Source organism: Poecilia reticulata, chromosome 10 (assembly GCF_904066995.2).
Source record: "Poecilia reticulata chromosome 10, P_reticulata-male-v2, whole genome shotgun sequence".
Lineage (NCBI taxonomy): Eukaryota > Metazoa > Chordata > Actinopteri > Cyprinodontiformes > Poeciliidae > Poecilia > Poecilia reticulata.
Window position 1 is genome coordinate 31,589,590 of NC_088839.1, and position 22,434 is coordinate 31,612,023.

Here is a 22,434-nt window from a genome sequence, read left to right on the forward strand (position 1 = left end):
CAGTGCTCACTGTGTTTTAGCTTGTGTAAAATGTTAAATGCACATTTACTGTATGTTGGTTTCACACACTGAAAAACAAAACATTCATTTTGCTCTGGAGTTAAGTAAGACAATTCTTAGAATTCCCACAGCCGAGTAAATAAGGCCCATTTCCCCTATTTTTCCTCAAAAACATCCATCTCTGTTCAACAAGGATCAGGTCTGTGGGTGGGGAAGGAGAGCAAAAAGCTGCTGGGACCTTTTTTCAGATCAGTTTAGAGCAAATCTTGCTACAATGCTGGACTAGATGTGCAAAATCTGCCACTGGAGTGTCAGGAATTTCAAGCTTTGCTTCCAAAAGAGACGCAGTCAGAAGCCTGAAAGTGGGGAGAGAGCTGGACCCCACACGTTTTTTTTTTTTTTTTTCTACGTGTAAAGCTGCAGTCAGAGTGTTGCTCTTCCTGCAGTCGTCTCAGAGGGGTCCTGCATCCCCCAGCAGGACATCTGCTGGCAGGTAACGCTCCCTCTTGGTTTCAGCCTCGGACAAGGATGCCAAGAACACAGAAGAAAACTTTGCTCAGGTTTTGGGAATTCTTGTGTGCCAGTGATGACAGTGGAAATGCCTGAATCGAAGTGAGCAGGTGCAGCAGGAACAGAACACAGGATTATGCTGGCTGCAATGATTAAAACAGCACTGGTCGTCTTTTTGGTGCAAAGCACTGGAAACTTGGCGCTCGGCGCAGCGTGTTGGGATGGACGCCTTTCAGGAGCGGGAAGAAACAGCAGCTGCACGCGTGAGTTTATGGCATAAACCTCTGATTCTAAATGATCTGCTGGATGCATTTTACCTTAAACAGCTCCAGACAAGCTCCAATTATTCTCATTTCTTTCATCATTCTTCAAAAACTAATTCAATAACTGCACAAAAAAAGTGGATTTTACTTTAGAAAAACGAAGTGCCTACCTGTCTAATGAACAGAAATACATGCATTTGACAAAACAGAATAATTATTCTAGATCTAGCTGAGATATGAAACATTACTGAGATTACAGAGTATTGTGCAATTGTGAATAAAAAAGTATTTTTCCACCAGATTTCTGATGGCAGTGTGTAATATTAGGAAACAGATGCTTCTATAAATAATTTGTCTACATAAAGAATAGTATAAAGATAACAGAAAGGCCTGTCACCTTCTGAAACATGATGAAGATCCAGTGAACTTCACCAAATGTTCAGTCAGACAGCAGACTGTCCTGGGGGCGGATTTCAGCCTGAGTTGTTGGCGGAGCCACATGTTTACAGATGCTGAAACCCAAATGGTCGACTTTAGTTTACCAGCACACACCATTTATCACAAACTGTCATATAAAAATGTATGCATTTAAAATAAATGTTTTAAATGAATCATAGATGCTAGTAAAGATTTAGTTAAAATCAAATAATTTCTATTCAGTTTTTGTTCCTCTGAATGAACAAACTACAGGTTTTCATCCATCAGATGATGCTACTACAGTACAAAAATGATTTAAACTATTTTACTCATCTCATGAGGTAATTTTTATATATTTGTATATAATATTAATTGTAAAAATTTTACATAATATGTTATGTAGAGACATAATATAGAGACTTAAAGTTACTAAAAGTATTTTATTAAAAGTTGAAAATATAAAATAATTTTCAACACTTCAACTAAACATGTATGAATGCATGTTTCTTTTGGCTGATGAACGTGTGAAAGGAATAATGAAAAAAAAATCACCACAATATTTTTGTGAACTGAAATCCTCCTGGTTATGCTGCAAAACCAAACTATCTTCAATAAAGTGTCACAGCATTTCTTAGCTTAGTCAAAAATCCTTTGGAGCATCTTGTGAACTTCTGAACCAGTAATTCATCAAGATGAACCAGTGAACACTGGTCCCAGTGAGGACTGGGGCCAGACGTTCTGGTACGTTGTTTGTCTGGTGAAACTCATTGTTGTCATCATTCCACTGAGTTAGCAGCAGTGTCTATGGACGCACGACACGGTTACAAAAGAAGACTTTCTGACAGCGGTTATTTAAATAAAGACGGCATTTTGTCATGTTTTTATTTTTTATTTAAGTAGATCTGCAGAGTTTTGAAAAGGAACTCAGGTCTCTGTTATCTAAACAGCCATAAAGTCGACTGCCCTGCGGCTCATTCAAGGTCCAGAGAAAGAGCTGCTCGTTGCTAAGGGACGATGTTTTATCCAGAAGCAGCTGAAAAGACATTTTAATAATTTGACAAGTTAACAGCAGTGTGACAATGAGCGACTATTAAGCTGTTGGTGAAGTATAGAAACTTCCTCTTTGTTTGTGAAAACATGAAGACAAGAAAGCAACTTTAGGCACTTAACTATTTGCTTGCACAAAAATCATTTTACTCTCATTAGATACTAAAGCCACAGATATTTTCGTGTAGTATGATGCTACAACTGGATTATTATTATCCATCTTAAGACCATTGGTTTTTTAAAAGCACCTGCAAAGATTTGTCTCTTTGGTTTCTTTAAGCCTCTCAGCCTTTCCTCCTGTTTGGTCATGGCAAATCAATCCATCGGATGAGCCTGGATGGACAGAACCACAGATGGCTTTCTGCTGGAACAGGAAGCTCCATCCTTCTCGACTTTCATTTCAGAGAAGAGAGTCTTTACTGGGCCGACAGACGCACCGGCATCATCTACAAAGCATCGCTGCAAGGAGCACACAGACAGGTGATTATGCAAAAAAGCTCCAGAGCATTTTACCAATACTTAGAAATCTGGAGCGGATCCTTTGCTTTGTGTGAGTATTTAAGATAAAGTCTACAAGGCTTGATGTTTGGCAATTTTAGAGGTTTAGTACAAGTTTTATTTCTCTACATCCAGACTCAGAAATGAACAGCCATCCCCTTCAAAGTCTGGATAATTATCCCTCTGCAGGTTGGAGAGAAACCACAGACTTTCAGCTATCACTGGAATTATTATATCTTAATATTTGACCACTTTTCTCACCAAACTTGCAGTCAGATTATTCCAGAAGCTTTATCCATTGCAAAACCAGTTCTAATGTGTCCAGTTGGACGACTGTGACCAAGTTTGAAAAATCTGGAGGTCATCCTCTTTCTTTATTGGTCTGTTCAGATCAGAGTTTCCCAAATCATGTTCTGTCAGAGGTTTTTGATTACAGGTGTTTAAATTCATGTTTATTTTGCAGAAACTGTATTCATCTGACAAACACGTCTCTGGGCTCACAGTGGACTGGGTTGGGAACGGAGTATTCTGGACGAGCAGCAGAAAGGGTCAAATCAAGAAAATGGATTTAAATGGAAAAAATGAGAAGACAATTTTAAAACATTTGTCTCAACCAAGCTTTATAAATGTTGATCCCACCCACAGGTAAATGATCCAGTTACAAAGAAACCATGATGCAGTTTTTTGTTGGCACAGATTAACAGAAATAACGAGTTAACGTTTTGACTGGAGTCGGATTTCTCCAGTATGATTTGTGTGAAAAATAAAACTGGCATAATCATGTGCATAAAGTTAGATGAAAAATACTTCAGAATATATATGAACAAATTCCAAAATGTTTTCAGGCTTTTGTTTTGGCTGTCTGGTGGATCAGAAATCCAGCGATCTGATCTCTCAGGTCAAATGAAAATGACGGTTTTAAAGCTGGAGGAACAACTTGAGGTTCTGTCGGTGGACCGAGAAGACAAGCGGTTGTTCTGGGTTCAGCTCAGTCTCCAAGGAGAGCGAGCCGTTGCTTCCTGTGATTACAGCGGGAATTCACTGCACATCATCGACCTGCCACTTCAGTAAACCAGCCTCCTGTCTGATCAGTTCTTCATTAATCTGTCTTGGTAAATCTGCAATGATGCTAATCTTTAATAATATCATATTAACATGTTTTTTCAGGTCTCAGTCACTTGGGATATCTGTTTTTCTGGAGAACGTTTATTACACTGATGCTGCCGCCGGTGTTATAAGAAAAATAAACAAATACACCGGAGGACGACCGGTGGATGTTAATGATAAACCGATGGTCAAGCATCCAGTGGACATAAAGGTGGTCCATCCCCTCATCCAGCCAATGGCAGATACTTCCTCACCATTTCCAGGTTGCTTCATTTATGTAATCTTCTTTTTAAGTTCCTCCACATTTAAATAAATAAATAAGCTTCAGTGATAAATGGCATCTTGTCAAACAGGCTGCAATGACCCCGGTGGAAGCTGTGTGAATGTGTGTTCCCGTTTAGAGGAGCTCGGGGTTTGCCAGTGCTCTGAAGGCTTTGCTCTCAGTAACCATGGCACCCACTGTGAAGGTAACTCAATGTTACAACAGACTCATCATGGCTCCTGCTACAAATATTCACTTTACATCTGATTTATCTACTCTGAAAGTCAAATGCTGATAAAACCAAAAAACTTTAATGTTTACAATCAATGCATGAAAAGAAATTGCAGATACTGTATGACTGAAATAATAATCTTGTCTTTCTGTGGCGTAGATGTGAATGAATGTGCCCACTGGAACCACGGCTGCTCTCTTGGCTGTGAAAACATCCCAGGCTCATATTTCTGCACCTGCCCCAAAGGATACACCCTCCTGCCAGACGGGAAGACGTGCCAAGGTACCGAACAAACATACACATCATTTTATAGTCACAGTTTCATTCAGAACACAAATAAACCACTTGGCTACACAAAATATGTATGTAAATAAAAAAAAGATTTTCTCACTCACAATCTGCTTAGTCACACTAAATGTCCAAACTTAAAATTTGAAAGGATTACCTGAGTAATTATAAAGAACAGTCCGCTTTTGAAAAAAACAAACAAACAGCAAAACATAGGTTTCTAGTGGCCTAGTCAAAGTTCAGACTTCTGAAGCTGCGATATGAGCTTAAATAGACTTTTAAAGCTTAATGTTAGAAAACTTTTCAATGTTGCTTAATTAAAACAGATCAGGAGAGAAGAATGGACTGAAATTCCCCCATAGTAAAATAACATATTCATTGCCAGTTGCTGCAAATGCTTGGTGACATTTATTTTTTTACACAGTGCTAACATGGTTTGGATAGATTTTGCCTTAATAAATGATGTTATCATTTGAAACCATCTGATATTAAAAGTAGTTTGATGATCAGGAAGATGAAAGTGTGACAAAAAAGCAAAAACAAAAAGAATCTGCAAAAGGGCAAAGACTTTTGCAACAATGTCATCACTGGAATGTGATGCATCCATTCTTAGACGATACACTAAACAAAAATAATTTAAATGTCTGTCTGTGCTGCAGATGGAGCTGAGAATGAACCATGCAAAGTTTTACAAACCAGAGCAAAGCAGACAACAGAAACAGGCTGAGTTACCCGTGTGATGGGCCAGTATTAGCAGATAAAACTGCCTGTGTGCTATATTGGTCCGACTCTACTCCTAATCTCTTCTTCCCTAATCTCGCTGCACAATAGGAGAGGTTCCCAGGCACAATGGGATTAGGCAGTGAGGTGACATTTGCAATAAGGAACATATCTTGTCAGCAGCTTTGTCTGTTGAAGGTATTTAGTGGACAACCTTTGCCAAGGTCCAGCGGAGAAGAAACATGTGATCAAGCAACATGTTAGACAATAGAGATGAGAGCAGAGATTACAAGGAGGAAGCACAACAATGCAGCTTCATCATGTTGGCTTTATGCAAAATTCAAACCTTCAAAAAAATTACAGCAGTTTACCACATCCTAAATCTAACCCTCCAAAATGTGAAGCGCATTTGCCACAGAAACATTTTTCAGCAGAAGGAATTTAACTTTCCACAACAGAATCGCAGCCTGCCTCGACATCTCTCACCCACTTTCACTCGTTCTCTTGTGAGCTAACATTACATCACTCTGTGTGTGTGAGCTTCTCACACTTTCTACTATTTTAATGGGCTTAGACCTGATTTCATAAAGGGATTTCACCAGAGCGGGGCCTAAGGAGCTTGACGTCCATCCAGCTCATCTACCACCAGCGAGGCCCTAAAATAGGCTGAAAAGTCTTAAACATGCAACATTTTAAACCTCTGTATATTTATCACAAACCTGTTCTGATGCTAATCTGAGCTGTTTGTTATTAAATTGCTTTTACAGAAATAACACCATGTGGCGGCATCATAAAGTGTGGAGATGGTTGCATAGCAACAGAACATGGGGCCGTGTGTGTTTGTCCTGAGGGATCCGTTCTACAGGAGGATGGACACACTTGCACCGGTACTGACAATATGACACCGATCAGGTCCAGTTTAGAAACTTCAGGTCCAGTAATCTATGACAAGTTGAAGCACTCACCCAGCAGGTGACGTGTTGGGTCAGGAGTTCCCAAACAGCACAGGCTTCTAGCTGAGGGCCTCCTCTGCAGACCTGCAGGCAATGCAACAAAATAAGTTATAAAAACATCAACCTTTAGAAGCTTTTTTTAAAACTTTATTCGCTAATCCATAATTATTATAAAAATTTAGCATAAATGCCACCTCATCCCTCCTGATATTAGTTTCCCATGAGTTTTTAGGTAATTTGCTCCACAGCAGGGCTGCTGCTGTTTCTTTGGTCCGTTTCACATTTGCTTCATTAGCCTGAGGAGGAAAACTGCTTGATAAATTTGACTGTGAGCCAATCAGAAAGATGAACAATTTATTTAAACTTTTATTTTATAATAATGATTGAAATACAGATTAGATTTTTTTAAAATATAATTAAAAATGTATGATAAAACAATTTTTTTATCTGCTTTTTTCCGCTTTTTATCTTCCCCCAATTCATGAGGCCTCTCTAGCGCCCCCTGGCGGCCCTCACTTTGGAAAACATTGTTGGGTCATGGATTACCGTAGTTAGTTTCATAAAAGGCTCACAGTTTTAAAAAGTAATTAGCCATAAATTAGTGAACATCATTTAAAAACACAGCTTAAGATTTAAGCTTAATAGTCAATATTTATATTAAGCTTGGTGTTCATCAGGGTTGTTTCTAAACGCTTCAGTAGGTTAAAGCGGACATTGAAGAAATTTTCCTCTCAACCAGAATACTTCTTCAGTTCTTAACATGGTTGGAAGAAACAGGCATTTTGCTGGTACATATACAAACAGATGGTCCAACACAGAAGAGCAAAAGAATCAGAAGTTCAAACAAGAGACTTGTTTCAGACAATGTGAATATTTGAGACAGAGAAGACAGGACAGAGGGATGAAAGGAGATGAATAAACAAGACCAAAAGAAGCGTCTTCATCTTTCCAACACCTACTCTGCAGCTCTAACTCGTCTCCCCAGGCGGCTTTACATTTCAAATCTTGTTACCAAAACAAATCACAAGGCATCTTCTGGGAAACATTCAGATCATCAGACGACCCAAACACTGAGCTGATAACTGGTAGGACTGGTGACTCAGTGTCCTGAGTGACACATGGTCCTATTACTGTGATTGTCCTGATAACACTTAATACTTTTACTTCTAACCATTTTCAGAACAGAAGAAACTTTTTGGATCAGAGGTGAAACATTTTGAAGACATAAGAAGTCCAGTTGTTTCCTATATTATCGCTTGGGATTATTTCAGCATCCTTTGTTTTATCTCTTATATTTTTTTCCTGTTTCTTTTAACAAACTGATTGCTTGAATAATCAGCTTGTTGAAGTAACTCAGGAGAATATACTGAAAAACAAAAACATTTTTTACATAATCCACAGGGGCCTTTTGATCATTTTGCTCTTTTTAACGATTTGACTTTTTACTGAAACCAACAAGCCTCATCAGAGCCGATACCACAGCTGAGCCTCAAATCTTAAAACAAAAAACCAAAAAGCTGGCCAATCTCATTTAGACAGAACAGAAACGAACTTCTGTTCTTCTTGTCTTCCTGCTGTGAGAAATTATTAATTATTCATGCTAGAAGCAGAAGTGAAGTCAGCCACTGAGTGCAGCGGCTGTAAAACTTTACTATTTTAAAACAAAGTTAAATCAAATTTACTGCACTTCATTAAGTCTTCCTGTTATCAGCTTTATATCATGCTCTACTTCACACCCAGAAGGAAATCTTGTAGAGAATTATTTCCTCATAAATCTTAACTGTGACTTTATTTTTGCACATCAAGGTTAGTAAAATACAATGTCCACTCCAAAGAGTGTAGTTCTTAGTAGAAGCTGGTCGTGTTTAATATCAGATGCAATTAGCATTCACTGGAGAAAAAAACTAAAGTTTGCAACATGAGGGTTAAAGGTGCAAATAATTACATTCAACAAGCTTTGAGACTGCAAACTCAGTCATTTGTATTTTTTTTGCCATTTGTTTAAATAAATTGTGGCCAGAAGTACAATATAAGGCTGAATTGACTTCACACAAAAAATGTTGCAAACAAAAGATCAGTCTTTAAATGTTTTTAATAAACCTTTCACTATATCAAAAGAAATCCTGGGACAAATGATAGAAAACACAATGTCCAACAAGTTTTCTGTTGCTGTCTGTCAGTGGTGAAAACTGATGCAGTTATAAAGAGAATACATGAAATTATTGCAAAGATATCGTCAGAAGCAGAGTGTAAATCTGGATCTGTGTTATTAACGCTCATCTCCAGGTTGCTCTTCAGCAGACAGAGGCGGCTGCAGTCAGCTCTGTTCCTCCATCACCCCGAGTCGCTGGCAGTGCGGATGTCTTCCTGGGTACAGGCTCCACCAAGATGGCAAACGCTGCACTGCAACTGGTGAGTTACTGCAGCAAAGCAGGCAGCAGAGTCACAGCAGCCCACACAGAAGCTCTCTTCTTATGCATGCATATCACTGCCCACATCTCTTTCTGCCGTGCATCTAATTATAAAGTGCTATATTCTTTTCTTCAGGACCTCCTGCCTTTCTAATTGTGGCCAATCTGTTGGATGTGAGAAGAATGAACACAGATGGGATGGAGGAACAGACTCTGGTGAAGGAACCCAGAGGAACAATCTTAGCTCTGGACTTTGACCCCGTCTACCACCGTGTAAAACTTCATCTTTCATCCGTTTTCCTGCACATTTTGTTTTTATTCACAGCTTAGCAAACATAAGGTTCCGCTGCACTCTTACAGATGTTTTGGCATGCAGTGCCATCTAGTGGTCATTTGTGACTTGCTTTGTTTATTTTCTACATCTCAATGACATTTATCTTTTATCAAAAATTGGGTTGAATTTCAAGGTGTACTTTGCCAGCACCAGCCAGAGGACAATAGAGCGGGTTGATCTGAACACTGGCTCAAGAGACGTTCTTGTCTCTGATGGTTTGGACTCTCCAGAAGGACTGGCAATCGACTGGGTTCACCACAGGATGTACTGGACTGATAGAAGGTGAGCAGTGTTTGATAAAACTGTAGAAAAATTAATTAATGCCATTTTAGGAGTTGTGAGAATTAAGCATCTATTGCCTTTGCTCTATAGCAAGTCAGCTGTTGACTGCAGTACACTAGATGGACTGAAGAGGAAAACTGTTGTTAAAGAAGGGCTGGAAGAACCAAGAGGGATTGCGGTTCATCCCCAAGCAAAGTGAGTTAAACTGATTTTGTTTTTCTCAGCAATAGAAACTAAAAAACTAGATATAGACTTTGATTTCGACCTTTAATACAAATCTAAAAAGAAACAACTCCCAACGCCCATTGCTAAAGGAGTGTGAAAACTTCTCTAATATCATGAAACCTGAAATCTGTATTTTCCATGTTGGATCACCTACTTCTGGAGGAAGTTATTCTGGACAGACACCGGCGCTCAGCCTGTGGTAGAAAGCGCGACTCTGGAGGGAAGCAGCCGTGTGATTATTGCCAGCACCGGCCTCATGTCTCCCACTGGGCTGACCATCGACTTCACTGATGATCGACTCTTCTGGTGCGACCAGAAGAGGGGCCTGATAGAAACAGCTGCTTTGGATGGTTCTGATCGACGGGTCCTAATAGAGAACCAAGTAGGTGAGGTTTGTTTGAAGCACGTATGCAACAAAACTAGACATCTGTAATGAACTGAATCAAAAGCCAAAACAGAAAAGCGTGTTACAAATAAGGTGGTATGGAAAATTACAATGAAACTTATCAGGAAAAATCTGCAGTCATCTACCACTGATGCTGAGCAAAAACAAAGAAATTATATCTTCTTGTATAAGGCAGAGTCTAAACGTATAAAGCATATCATCAACAGAGCAACAAAAGGTGAATATACTTTAAAAATCTAAAAGAGTATGTTAAGATAATACAGATATACAAACACATACTTATCTACTATAAGAGAGTAAATATCCATTTATCTTCACTGTTCATGCAGGGAGCTGGTGAGTGATAAAGCTTTAAAGATAAAACAGGATAAAAGATAAAACCTGACCTATTTAATGCTTTGCACAAACAAATGTTAAAAAAGTAATCTGCTTTTATCAGGCAACAGCGCAGAGATCTAAGCAAAGTGTTTGGTACCTGCAGGTCAGTCCGGGTAGATAATATCCAGACAGATGAATTATCTAACAGAGGAATCACTTCATGTGTAAACAGTCACACTGCAGCCTGAAGTGATCCAAATCCGATTTTTTTTTTTTTTGCCGTGCTCGTTCACACTTCCAAATATGCGCGCCTTGTATGCGATTCCCCCCGTGAGAACAGCAAACAACCTGAAAGTGTCCCGCATGCGCAGTGCAGGGCGCAGAACGTCACGTGTCATTGTTCTGCCAACCGCCATAAAACATAAAAAGTGCTCAGTGTTTGCAAAAGTAATCGTGGATGATAATAGTGGAGCGAATCTTACAATTTTAAAGTTGTTGTCCAATGGGAGTCAGCACATTAACAACTTAATCCTCATTACAGTCCGTCATGGCGGTTGTTTTCCTTCCCGCTTGCGCGTATCAGGACGCAGAATAGTGACGTTTGTCGAGTAACAATGACGTTCAAGTCGGACGAGCACGACCTGGCAGACTGATGTCACGTGTGAAAAGATCAGATATGTTTCGGATTTAGGACCACACATCCACGTGGCCTTAGTCGCATTTGAAAAAAAAAAAAATCCGATCTGTGTTTTTTAGACTGTCATAAAAAGCTCAGAGACAGCCAGATCACATTAAGGGGGGAACAATCGGATTTGGGCCACTTCAGACTGCAGGATACCACGGTGACTGTAACAGTGCGCTAATAAACCTGATGAGCAACAGGTGGGGGTGGGGCAGCCGAAGACGCTGAGAGCAGGGGGTGAACATTGGGCCACTGGCTCCACCTAGAGGAGAACCTCAGCATTATTTTGTCATAAGAGTTTATTTTATTTTTTTACTTTTCTTGATCGGTACATGATAAAAATGTTAATTTATAATATGGTTTATGTGATTGTCAACATTTAGGTCAAAGTTGATAATTATTCCTGAGTTTTATGACTTGCTTTTGCTTTTAGAAGATAGCAACCTGAGACTGGTGTCAATTTTGTGTCTGAGGGTTTTGCATTGAAGCTGAATCTTTTTTTATTTAATTTTTTAGTTGCAAGAAATTGTTTGGGATTGTTTGTTGAGTTCACAAACCAGTTTTGTTCAATCTTCATCTGCTTCTTCTTGCACATGCCAGGAGAAGCACATCTGAGTTTACCTTGAGTTTGATCAAATTAAAACTATTCAGCTATAGATTTGTCTTTCTATTCATTAAATTGTAAAATGTGTAAAAAAAAATGCTTATTTACCATTTTCATTCCTTGTGCAGTTAACCTGTAACTCTATAGTTATGGCTCTTGTCTTCTGTTTGGATTGTCCTAGGACGTCCCTTTGACCTCGCAGTGTTTGAGGACAGGCTGTGGATATCTGAGTGGGAGCACCAACAGATAAGGAGCGTCCACAAGCGGACAGGGCAGAAACTGCAGCGTATCCATGGCAGCTTGGTTCAGCCAGCATCAGTGGTGGTGGTGCATCCCCTTGCTAAGCCAGGTACACAAAATAAACAATGGTAAATACAGTCTAAAAGGCTCATGCCAGTTAATTTTGGGTATTGAACGCCACATGAAAATCAGATTTTGTCTTGATGAACCATGAAAACAAAGTTAATGTGTTTAAAACTTCTCCTCAGGAGCAAATGTTTGTCTTCACCTGAATGGAGGTTGTGCTCAGAAGTGTGAAAGCAACCAGGGACTTTCACATTGCTCCTGTTTGCCTCACTTCACCCTGTCAGCTGATGGAAAAAGCTGCTTGTCTGTCAGTTCTTCCAATGTTACTGCAGGTAAAGTAGTTGAATTTATACTCAGCTATGTTTGTGACCATCTAGTTTAAACTAAATGTTTGTTTCTCATTATTATACAGAATCTGGCGATGAAACCTCTGACTTAACATCTCTGAAAAACAAAACATTACATGAGGAGAGCATCATCCCACTGGTGGGTGATAATAGGAAGGCTGGTTTCATCTCAGACGGAGGTACTGAACCAGCTCTGTTCACAGAAAAGATGATTGCAGGTAATGGTGCCATTTAGCACCATTTCTTTTATTCTTATACTCCAGCAACCTTTTCAGCATCATTTTGTCACTCTGTGTTCCTCTGTCAGACCAGAATGACTGTTACTCGCTCCACTGTGCTGTGAATGCCAGGTGTGTGCTGGATGCTGAGAACCTTCGCTGTTTGTGTCAGGAAGGCTTTACAGGTGACGGACAGACATGTCTGGGTAAGGTTACCTTTATGCTGAAATTACAATTCTAAATAGAAATCTGTGTAAGCTAGCAGTTATTAATGCATTTACATTTGATCTAGCTGGGGTTGAACCAGCGCGACCTGAAACTGTCTGATAGAACTGGCAGCAAGTGATCAAGCTGTAATCAAAAGCAGCATTAAACAAATGGGTTTCCAGCCTTGATTTAAAGGAACTCAGTGTTACAACACTTTTGCAGTTTTCTGGAAGTTTGTTTCAGATTTCTGGTGCGTAGAAGCTGAAAGCTGCTTCTCTGTGTTTGGTTTTGGTTCTGGGGATGCAGAGCAGAACAAGAAGACCTGAGTGGCCTGGAAGATGTTGTTGATTTAACAAACAGTATTTGTTAAATCAACAACAAATTCTGTTGTTAGTGATTTATAAACTAATAGTATTTTAAAGTCTATTCTCTGAGCTACAGGGAGCCAAAGTAGAACTGGTGGGATGTTCTCTATCTTCCTGGTTTTAGTCAGTACGGCAGCAGCGTTCTGGCTCAGCTGCAGCTGAAGGACTGAATTTTTTAGGCAGACCTGTGAAGACGCTGTTGAAGTAATCAATGCGACTAAAGATAAACGCATGGATGAATTTCTCTAGATCTTGCTGAGATATTAGTCCTCTAATCCTGGAAATGTTCTTCTGGTAACAGAAGGCCGACTTTGTAACTGTCTTAATGTGGCTGTGAAGGTCCAGGTCAGAGTCCACCCTACACCCAGATTTCAGGTCTGGTCACTGGCTTCTATCTGTAATAACTGAAGCTTTCTGCTGACTCTTTCCTCTTCAGGTCCAAAGATAACAGCTTCAGTTTTGTTTCTGTTCAGTTGGAGAAAGTTGTGGCACCTCTACATAATGGAGCTAACTAAAATGAGTAAAATAACTTCCTTTAGCCCTGGAGAGCACTTCTCTGAAGGCAACATCTCAACCCCCCATGGATGTGACCACCCGGCACCACAACAGCAACTCAGCAGAGAAGTGCCCCCCCAGCCATGATGCCTACTGTCTGTACCACGGAGTCTGTGTCTACTTCCCTGAGATAAAGTCCTACGCCTGCAAGTAAATACATCTCCTCATGTCAGATCTCTCCATTTAATCCACAGGCTTAAACTCTGAATTTACTGAAAACTCCATGTTGTGCGCCATAGAACTTGCTGCATGTTAAACTATTAGGCAGAGAATACTTGGCTGTGGATGGTAATTGTGACATGAGCTGCTGTTTCAGACAACAAGCACCAGGTGTCACTGTTGTTCCACCATCAAGAACTTAACACCTGATTGTTAAAGTTAGACAAGAGTTGTATCTGTCCTTACTAGCAAAGAGAATCTGACACATTTTAAACATAATTAATCTTAATAAATCTTAAAACTCATCCCTGGGTGACAGAGCATCACTCAACTCAGACAGGAGGGCAGAAATACTGACTCAGGGCTTCAGCAGCATCCTAAACACTGAGCACAGAGTTTAAAAAAAATCCCAGAATGGTCCCATAAACATTTTTAACAACATGAAATCCACTATGACATGCTGGATATTTTAGGTGGGCTTGGGAGATCTGCATGGAGATTTAAAAGTGTAGCTTCAAATAGGAGACGTGGCATTTTTTTTAATATGTTGAAGTTAAGGAAGGTATGGGACGCATTAGCAAAGTTGCGTAAAGATTTTACGGCAATAATTTGTGTTATTTAGCCCGTTATGAGCGGAAAAAATAAACGTTATTCATTAATTTATAGATTTCATAGATTCAAACTAAAAATTCTAAAAATAGAGCATATAACTCTAACTGCTGGTAAGACTGAAAAACGGTGCAGTCAACTGTTGCAGTCGATCCATTTCTTAGTATCTGTTTTGTTACTAAACATATCTAACCAAAGAGGTAACATTAGCATCAATTAAAGCAATTCAGCTTCACCAGCAGGAGTTTTTATAGAGGTTTGTAAGACCCAGCTTTTATTTTGATAGTCAACTTCCTTTCATTGACAATAACATTTGCATATTACCTAAATATTTTTGGTTAAGTATTTAATTTGTTTGGAGTTAAATATTTAGCTTGCTAACTAAACATTTAGTTGGAAACTTTGATATTTATGTAATTTCTGACATTTACACCATGTTTTTTATTGCCACGGTAAAACATGGCAGTCAGAGTCGAAGGGAAGATGGACAGAGCGAAAAACCTGTTAGAGGCTGCAGAACGCTGGAGCTTCACCTACCAGCAGGAAATGAGCCTAAACACACACACACACACACACACACACACACACACACACACACACACACACACACACACACACACACACACACACACACACACACACACACACACACACACACACACACCTCAAAGCTGGACTTGCATTTGTGAGAACATAAAAATGTGGGTTAAATCAAAGAGAATAAAATAAAATGTGTCAAAACATTTAATATTTTCTTTTCCATCTTCAAATTTACACCTATAGTTGTTTGATCTGTGTCTATCAGAAGGTTACATTTGTTTATTCTTTCCTTGCATATGAAGAACTCCCTGGTTTGCTCTAATATTGTTTGTGAAACAGCTTCATGTCTCTTGTAAACATTTCTGAGTATTTCATCTAAAGATGAACTTTAGTTTAAACCTTTTCCTCTTGCTTGAATCTCAAGTTTAGAATTTTCTTGAATTGGAAAAAAATCCTTATTTGTCTGTCTTTGTTGTGCAGCTGTGTCCGAGGCTACATAGGGGAGAGATGTCAGTTCAGTGACCTGGAATGGCTGGAGCTCCGGCAGGCTGAGAAGGAGAAGGAGAGGAATCTGGTCATTGGAGGTTGCATGGTGGCGCTCATTTCCATCATTTCCATCACAGCCTGCATCACCTACTGTTTCCGGTGAGTTTCAGGTGACAGCTGGCAGCAGTGAAGGCTGGATGTAGGGTGATGCTTTAAAAGCTGAACAAGGCTGGTGGAAACAGACCTATAATCTTGTAAGTGGGTTTTCAGGGTTTACCACCACGGCCGTTAAAAACAACCCGAGACATGTTCAGTTGTGTAAAGAATGATCTGCCATTCTTTACAGTGTGTCAAACACGATGTGGTGTGAGCCATGTAGTGGCCTCTGTCAGACAGCAGGGGGCGGCGGGAAGCGGATCAAATGGTGAACAACTACAATGCAATCCTGCTTGTCTGAATAAATCCCAACTCTTCTGCTTTGTTTCCACCTGAGATGTTTTTAAGTAGCTGATTTGTTTTATTGTCGTTTTTCTGCTGGCTCTCTCCCTTATTTTGCTTCACAAAGCATCCCGCTCCCCAGCCCCACGTCCTGCAACATCCCAGTATTTACACTCCTGCTTCCCCAGTGGAAATGGCACGCTTTCAATTACATGGTTGGTTTAGCTTGTTCTACAGCAATTACACACAAAAATAGGTCATTCCTCGGCTACTAAATGGAGTCGGCGAGGTATGACCCCTGTGGAAACGCTACATGGTCGCCAATAGCGCTGCCTCAAATTGCCTTCTGCACTTGACTGAAAGCTTAGTTGTGAAGTCTGTGAGCTTGCTGGATTTGTTTCACCTGCAGCCACAAACAGTGAAGAAAGGTCATGTTTTAGAAGCAGGAAAATCAAAGTGAGTGAAGTGATGATTATCATCTCTGGCTAATTCCTAAAATCAAATGTTGTCAATCAATCAACCAATCAAATTTTATTTGTATAGCACATTTCAGCAGCAAGGCATTTCAAAGTGCTTTACATAATTAAAATAAAAACAGAAATAAACAGTGAGAAAGAGAAAGAGATTTAAAAAAATAAAAATAAAAAAACAAAAAACATTACATCATTAAAACGTCGAAAAGAAAGAAAAAGAAATTAAAAACATTAAAGGCATAAAAACATGGAAGACATCAAAACCCACTCTAACCCTAATTTAGCCATAAGCAACTCTAAACAGGTGGGTTTTAAGTTGAGATTTAAAGGCTCTCAGTGTTTCAGCTGTTTTACAGTTTTCTGGAAGTTTGTTCCAAATCTGTGGTGCATAGAAGCTGAATGCTGCTTCTCCTCGTTTGGTTCTGGTTCTGGGGATGCAGAGCAGAACCAGAACCAGAAGATCTCAGGGGTCTAGACGGTCATATATCATAGGTAATTGTAGCTTAGAATATAGGCTTCTGGGAAAATATATGGTGGTTTTTCTTTATCTTTTGTTCTGAAGATCTAGGAGACTCGTCCACAAACAGACCTCAGAGGATGATGTGAGTGAGATCAGTGTGACTGATGAGAGCATGTCTGAGACGACCACCACCAGCGTTCCTCGTGTAAGACCACTATCATTGTTTTATTCTCACATGGTCACATTTTTTCCTCACAAATTTAAATTTGTGCACATATATTTGAATAAATGTCCCTCATACTTGCAAAAAAATATAACTTCTTACATCCTTCAACAAGGCTCTGGTATAAACATTTGACCACTTTAATTTCCTGAACAGGTAGTTTATAGAAATTGTTTGGTATCCTGGCATGATACCTAACATTAAAACATAGTCCATCATCTGCTTAATGTTAGCCTCCTTTATCCAACCAGTTTGGGTGTGTTTGAAATCATGGTGCTGTTGGAGGATTAACAAGTTAGGAGAAACGTGTCTGGAGGGGTCAAGGCAAGGCTTTCAAACCACAGAGCCTGTACCGACTGTCAGGCATGGTGGTGATGGGATCATGCTGAGGGTCTGTATTACAGGTAGCTGTTCTGGCACAAAGTGGAAGAAACAACAAATGAGGAGGATTTCATCCAGATTCTCTAATTTCACTTCAAGTCAACAACTAGATGGTAAAACTTTGACTTACCTTTTGGTTTCAACAGGACAATACTTCCAAACACACCAGAACTGGTTCTGAACCGGATAAAACAGGTTAACATTCAGGATCTAGAAAGATTTCAATGTTGATTCAACTGAAAATGTGTAGACTGTGCATGAAGGTTGGAAATCAGCTGATTAAAATTGTCTCTGCTGTCTCTGCTAGAATCATGTTGTTAGCTACTAAAACTGTTTTATGCAGCTTGCTAATACGTAATATATGTATATATTTGAGCCTGTGTGTACTTTTTTTAACCTAGATTAAGACATTTTGCACTAAATATAAACTTTATATTCATGGAAACAAAATAGAAAACATGGATCATTAAAAATCCTTATAAATCATGAATATGTGCACTTCTGGCCACATTAAACTGGATGTCAGAGATGTCCTTTCAGCCATAAATCCAGTTCTAGTCATTAACTTATTACCACCATAAGCAAATATTGCAAAAAATATAAAAATAAAAGCTTAAACTTGTCTACTATATGCATCCACAGTCCTACATGGTAACAGAAGATGGTGTGAACAAGGAGGCCATCCATCCAGATCCAAGGAGAGCTGCCTGCTCACCATGTGCTACAGAAACAGGTGCCAGAAAAATCCTTCAAGTTTTCTTTCACACTTTTCAAACCACCTGTAATGATACAAATATGTTTTCAGGCATCAAACCTGTGTCTGAACAGCAGGCATCGATCTTCAAACATGACGAAGAATACGGGAATTTGAAGCTTCCAGACGCCACCACAGAGACCGCCCAGCCTGCCGCCCATCGCTTGAGTCCTTCACTATCCAACTTAAACCCAGACAATTCCTCATCTGTCAAACCAGAAACACAGTAATACCCCCAGGCCACAGTCACCTCCTTCCTAGCTCAGAAGAACCCAAAACAAAGCTGGACCGCTCTGCAACATGTCTCTGTAAATGCAAAACTGTATTTAATTAACTTCTACCATGATAGAAACCAGAGCTCTCATAAAAAGTAAAGCTTTAAAAGTAAAACTGCTTTTCAGTGCATCCAAATAATAATACTTCCAAATCAGATAATTACTAGCCTAAGTTTCAAGCATAGGGCGTACAGAGGAAGCTAACGTGTCCAGACCGCATCATTTATACATTTGTAATGCTTTACTGGCTCACTGATGTGATATTTGAGTCTCAGCTGAATCATTTTCCTAGAAAAAGCATACCAGTTTGGGATTTTATATGCAAAATTCTTAGTGTAAAATAATTATGGAAAACCTTATTGACAGTAATAAACTTTATGCTTCAGAACTGCCTACATCTATCAACTGGGAATAAATCAATCGTGGGAACAGTGATAATAATTTTTTTATTTTATTGGTCATTTTCTCATTTTTCAAGATCAGACCAAGAGAGGTGTGCTTCATGTATAATTTCCATTCAAAAGTAGAAGTATGAAGGTAGACTCTATGAAGTCTGTTGTTCCATCAGAACCAGGAAGACTGGATTTTATCCTGATTAAGTCTCCGTTCCATGTGGTTTGCTATCAGGTCCCACAACAGATATGATCTTTTTGTGAATATCTGGCATAGATTTACTGTATGAGATTATGTTAAACTTCAGTGCACAAGTCAGTAACTGTGACTCTTGCTAGCTTCATGTCCATTTTCAGATATTCAGTAAAAGTTAGAAAATTTCAAAATAAAAATGATCACTTAAACAAATGGCTTCATTGTTGAGTAAAGTTTAAGCTCTGAGAGTTTTCTCTTTTGAACACTTTTCATTCAGACCCTGATGGATAAAAACAATCACCTGAACTTCTTACAATTAAATTCTAAAAATACAAAATCTACTTGAATTCACTTAAAATGGTTTTACCATTTAAACCATTTAAACAGTCAACACAGCCTAAGGTAATGTGCTTGTAGGACTTTGCCACAATTAACAGTTTTGCCTGTATATAACTAAATGTAATAACATTAAGTCTACTAGAAGTATAAGGTTTATTTTTATAGGTGGTTCGATGGATGGTCAGTTCTACTGAGATTTATGTTTTGAAAACTTCAAGTTTTTCATGTTTGGTTAGAAAAAAGAACCTTGTTGCTCCTTGTTTCCATCCAAACAGAATATTACAACTTTTTTTCTTTTACAGAAAGAGGTCAAAAAAATAAAAGTATCAATTTTATGTACATTGTGCTCAATGGTGACTATTGAATGTTTTATTTTAGACATCTATAAACTTCATATTTCTATTTTATCAATAAATTGATGACAACAAAATCATGCCTGATGAAACTTAAGCTCTACTGCATTTTTTTCTTTGTGTAAAGGACATAATTTTAATAATCCTTTTTTAATAACTGAAAGATTATTTTGAGCATTCATGATTCATTTTTGGTTTGTTACACTCCATCACTCTCTTCTTAAAGCTCAGCTCTGCTCCATCGATGATGCTTTTCTATCTCCCAGCAAATCTCCCGCTCTACTGGTGCTGGTGCCACTAGTGCCACCCTTCACCGCCACTCCACCTTTTCATTTCTGCCTCCATCTCTCTGACTCTTTCTCAAGGTTGACTGGGAATCGTTAATAGAAGGAACCACAGCCTCTTTGTTTCGGGGCGATGGCAGCAAACAAAGCACTTTAACTCAAAAACCATCAGTGGCCACATTGATATTGATTTTTGTGGCAAGACACACTTATCTATATATTGGGCTCCATTAGTGCTAACAGATAGGTTAGAGCACCAATCCAAACAGAAGCAGATCAGCCGGCTCGTATATGAATCGAGCCTAGAGTCAATTTATCTTGTATTACTGCTCAATTGGGGCAACAGGGGGCAATAGAGTCACTGACACTATAAGTAAAGGGGCACTTAGGGGGCCTCAGTTTTCTCCATTTTAAATGCACCACAGTGTAAATATAATTAAAACGAAGGATTATTACATTCGTCAGTAAAGATAAGAACTGTGAGTGAGAGTTTTCAGAAGTTTTCATCCATCCATTCATATGAATTTGATGCTTTTAAAAACTAATGACAAAAGTCTGATTTTTTTTTAAATAATACAATGATTTTTAAATTTGATTTTTTTTTTTTTGTTTGGCAGGGACACTGCACATTAATTAACATTCCTGTAAATGTACCAGAATTAGCCATGTGAATAGTTTTCATCTGTTGTCTCAGAACAAATGGAAAGCCACCAAAAACAAAGTTAAACTGACTTAAGAAAATAAATACAATCAATACAAAAGTATAACACAAATACTATAAAAAGTACATCCATATATTAAAACTAATTTAATCTATCTAGCTGGCAAAACACAAGTTCATGAAAGGAAGGTCATGAAAATGTTGACACATCTGATGTGCTATCAACCAGCTGTTTAATTGTTTATAAATTGATTATGTAGTAAAAACTCTTTTTGAGCAAGAACTTGCTCCACAAGTTTAAATTTGTCCCATAATTACTTTAATCCACACAGACTGAAAATGATGCAACAGGAATATGACAACAAATACAGGAAACCTGGTTTGAGGATTTATAAAGAGCAAACTGACACCAAACTTCAGCTCTGTTGAAAATTGTTTTTTTGTGGGGGAAACCAACCAGTTTAGTAGCTCTAATCACATGTCAAAGATCATGTTCATGGCTACAAAAAGAGTGGGATTTCTCTGCAACTTGCCAAAGAGCCATCCATCCATCCATCCATTTTCTTCCGCTTATCCGGGGTCGGGTCGCGGGGGCAGCAGCTTCAGAAGGGAGGCCCAGACTTCCCTCTCCCCAGCCACTTCTTCCAGCTCCTCCGGGGGAATCCCAAAGCGTTCCCAGGCCAGCCGAGAAACGTAATCCCTCCAGCGTGTCCTGGGTCTTCCCCGAGGCCTCCTCCCGGTGGGACGTGCCCGGAACACCTCACCAGGGAGGCGTCCAGGAGGCATCCTGTCCAGATGCCCGAGCCACCTCAACTGGCTCCTCTCGACGTGGAGGAGCAGCGGCTCTACTCTGAGTCCCTCCCGGATGACCGAGCTTCTCACCCTATCTCTAAGGGAGAGCCCAGCCACCCTGCGGAGGAAACCCATTTCGGCCGCTTGTACCCGTGATCTCGTTCGGGTATTTAGTGAAAACATAGCTATTCATTTTAGCCTGTATGTGTTCAGTTTATACCCTGAGTGACAATAAATTCAAGCTTCTTTCTTGTATTTTCCATCCTGCAAAAACAATAACTTAAATGTTTCCACCATTCTAGTGTAACTAACAAACAAAACAACGAGAAGGACCAGCTTTCTTCTCATTCATTCTTGTCCAAATATTTCTAGCAGATGGGTGTAATTTTGACTTGTCGTTCATGTTTCCAGCATGACACGGAGGAAAGCCGATGAGGGCTAAAGAAGGAATTAGCTGCCCACTCAAAGGCTTTGCTCTGATCCTTCAGGTCACTGTTTGGTCCCTCCAGCTGCTGAGCAGGACAGAGTAACACTGATTTATGGGGATTTGTGTAGATTTAAAATCCAGGAGGAGGGGGTGCATCTTTTAGACAAAGACACAAGATTCACAGTCTATAGGAGGAAAGAAGAAAAAGCCCATGAGTAGTAGCTCCATCTCCCAGAGGACCAGGGATGAAATCTGCTCTCAGAGTCAGTCAGTGTGGAAACTAAAAACAACTACTACTAAACTGTGGCACAAGAGATGCGTTAGTGTAAAAGCCAAATATATTATTGGATGGTGTAAAGAGATCTAATAGTGCTCTTAGAATAATTTTCAGCAGATATCCCTGAAGGTGTTTCACTAAAATATAAAATTTATGCGGATAGGGATTTATTTCTAGTATTTTGGTGCCCAGCACACAAAGCCTCAAAAATAATAAATGTATGTTTGGTTATAAAAATGTATGGAAAGCTGAGCTGTTTGTACTTATATTTGCCACTAGATGGCGACAGCATATAGACGGAAAAAACCCAACAGTTTTTAATAAGAAAAAAACAATAACATGCAAGTAACAGCGTTCA

General features: G+C 39.3%; 1 protein-coding gene and 1 long non-coding RNA gene across 2 annotated transcripts; one reads left to right on the top strand and one right to left on the bottom strand.

Annotated features, from left to right (window-relative positions):
• The first annotated feature begins 10 nt into the window (after window positions 1-10).
• On the top strand, window positions 11-19,732 carry egf (epidermal growth factor). Its single transcript, XM_008421040.3, has 22 exons — window positions 11-773; window positions 2,518-2,717; window positions 3,199-3,380; window positions 3,581-3,802; window positions 3,903-4,105; window positions 4,196-4,309; window positions 4,496-4,618; window positions 6,112-6,231; window positions 8,584-8,709; window positions 8,845-8,981; window positions 9,176-9,324; window positions 9,415-9,519; window positions 9,712-9,935; window positions 11,741-11,908; window positions 12,048-12,197; window positions 12,278-12,430; window positions 12,520-12,636; window positions 13,542-13,707; window positions 15,346-15,510; window positions 16,825-16,927; window positions 17,969-18,059; window positions 18,132-19,732. Exons 1-22 carry the CDS (start codon window positions 647-649, stop codon window positions 18,308-18,310), a joined length of 3,324 nt encoding a protein of 1,107 aa, XP_008419262.1. The 5' UTR covers window positions 11-646; the 3' UTR covers window positions 18,311-19,732.
• Window positions 2,593-10,543, bottom strand: LOC145553185 (uncharacterized). The gene is made up of 4 exons (XR_014089454.1): window positions 10,431-10,543; window positions 9,704-9,916; window positions 6,310-6,381; window positions 2,593-2,696 (listed from the first exon to the last, which is right to left on the bottom strand). It is a non-coding gene; the product is annotated as an uncharacterized LOC145553185 (long non-coding RNA).
• Window positions 19,733-22,434: the final 2,702 nt, after the last annotated feature.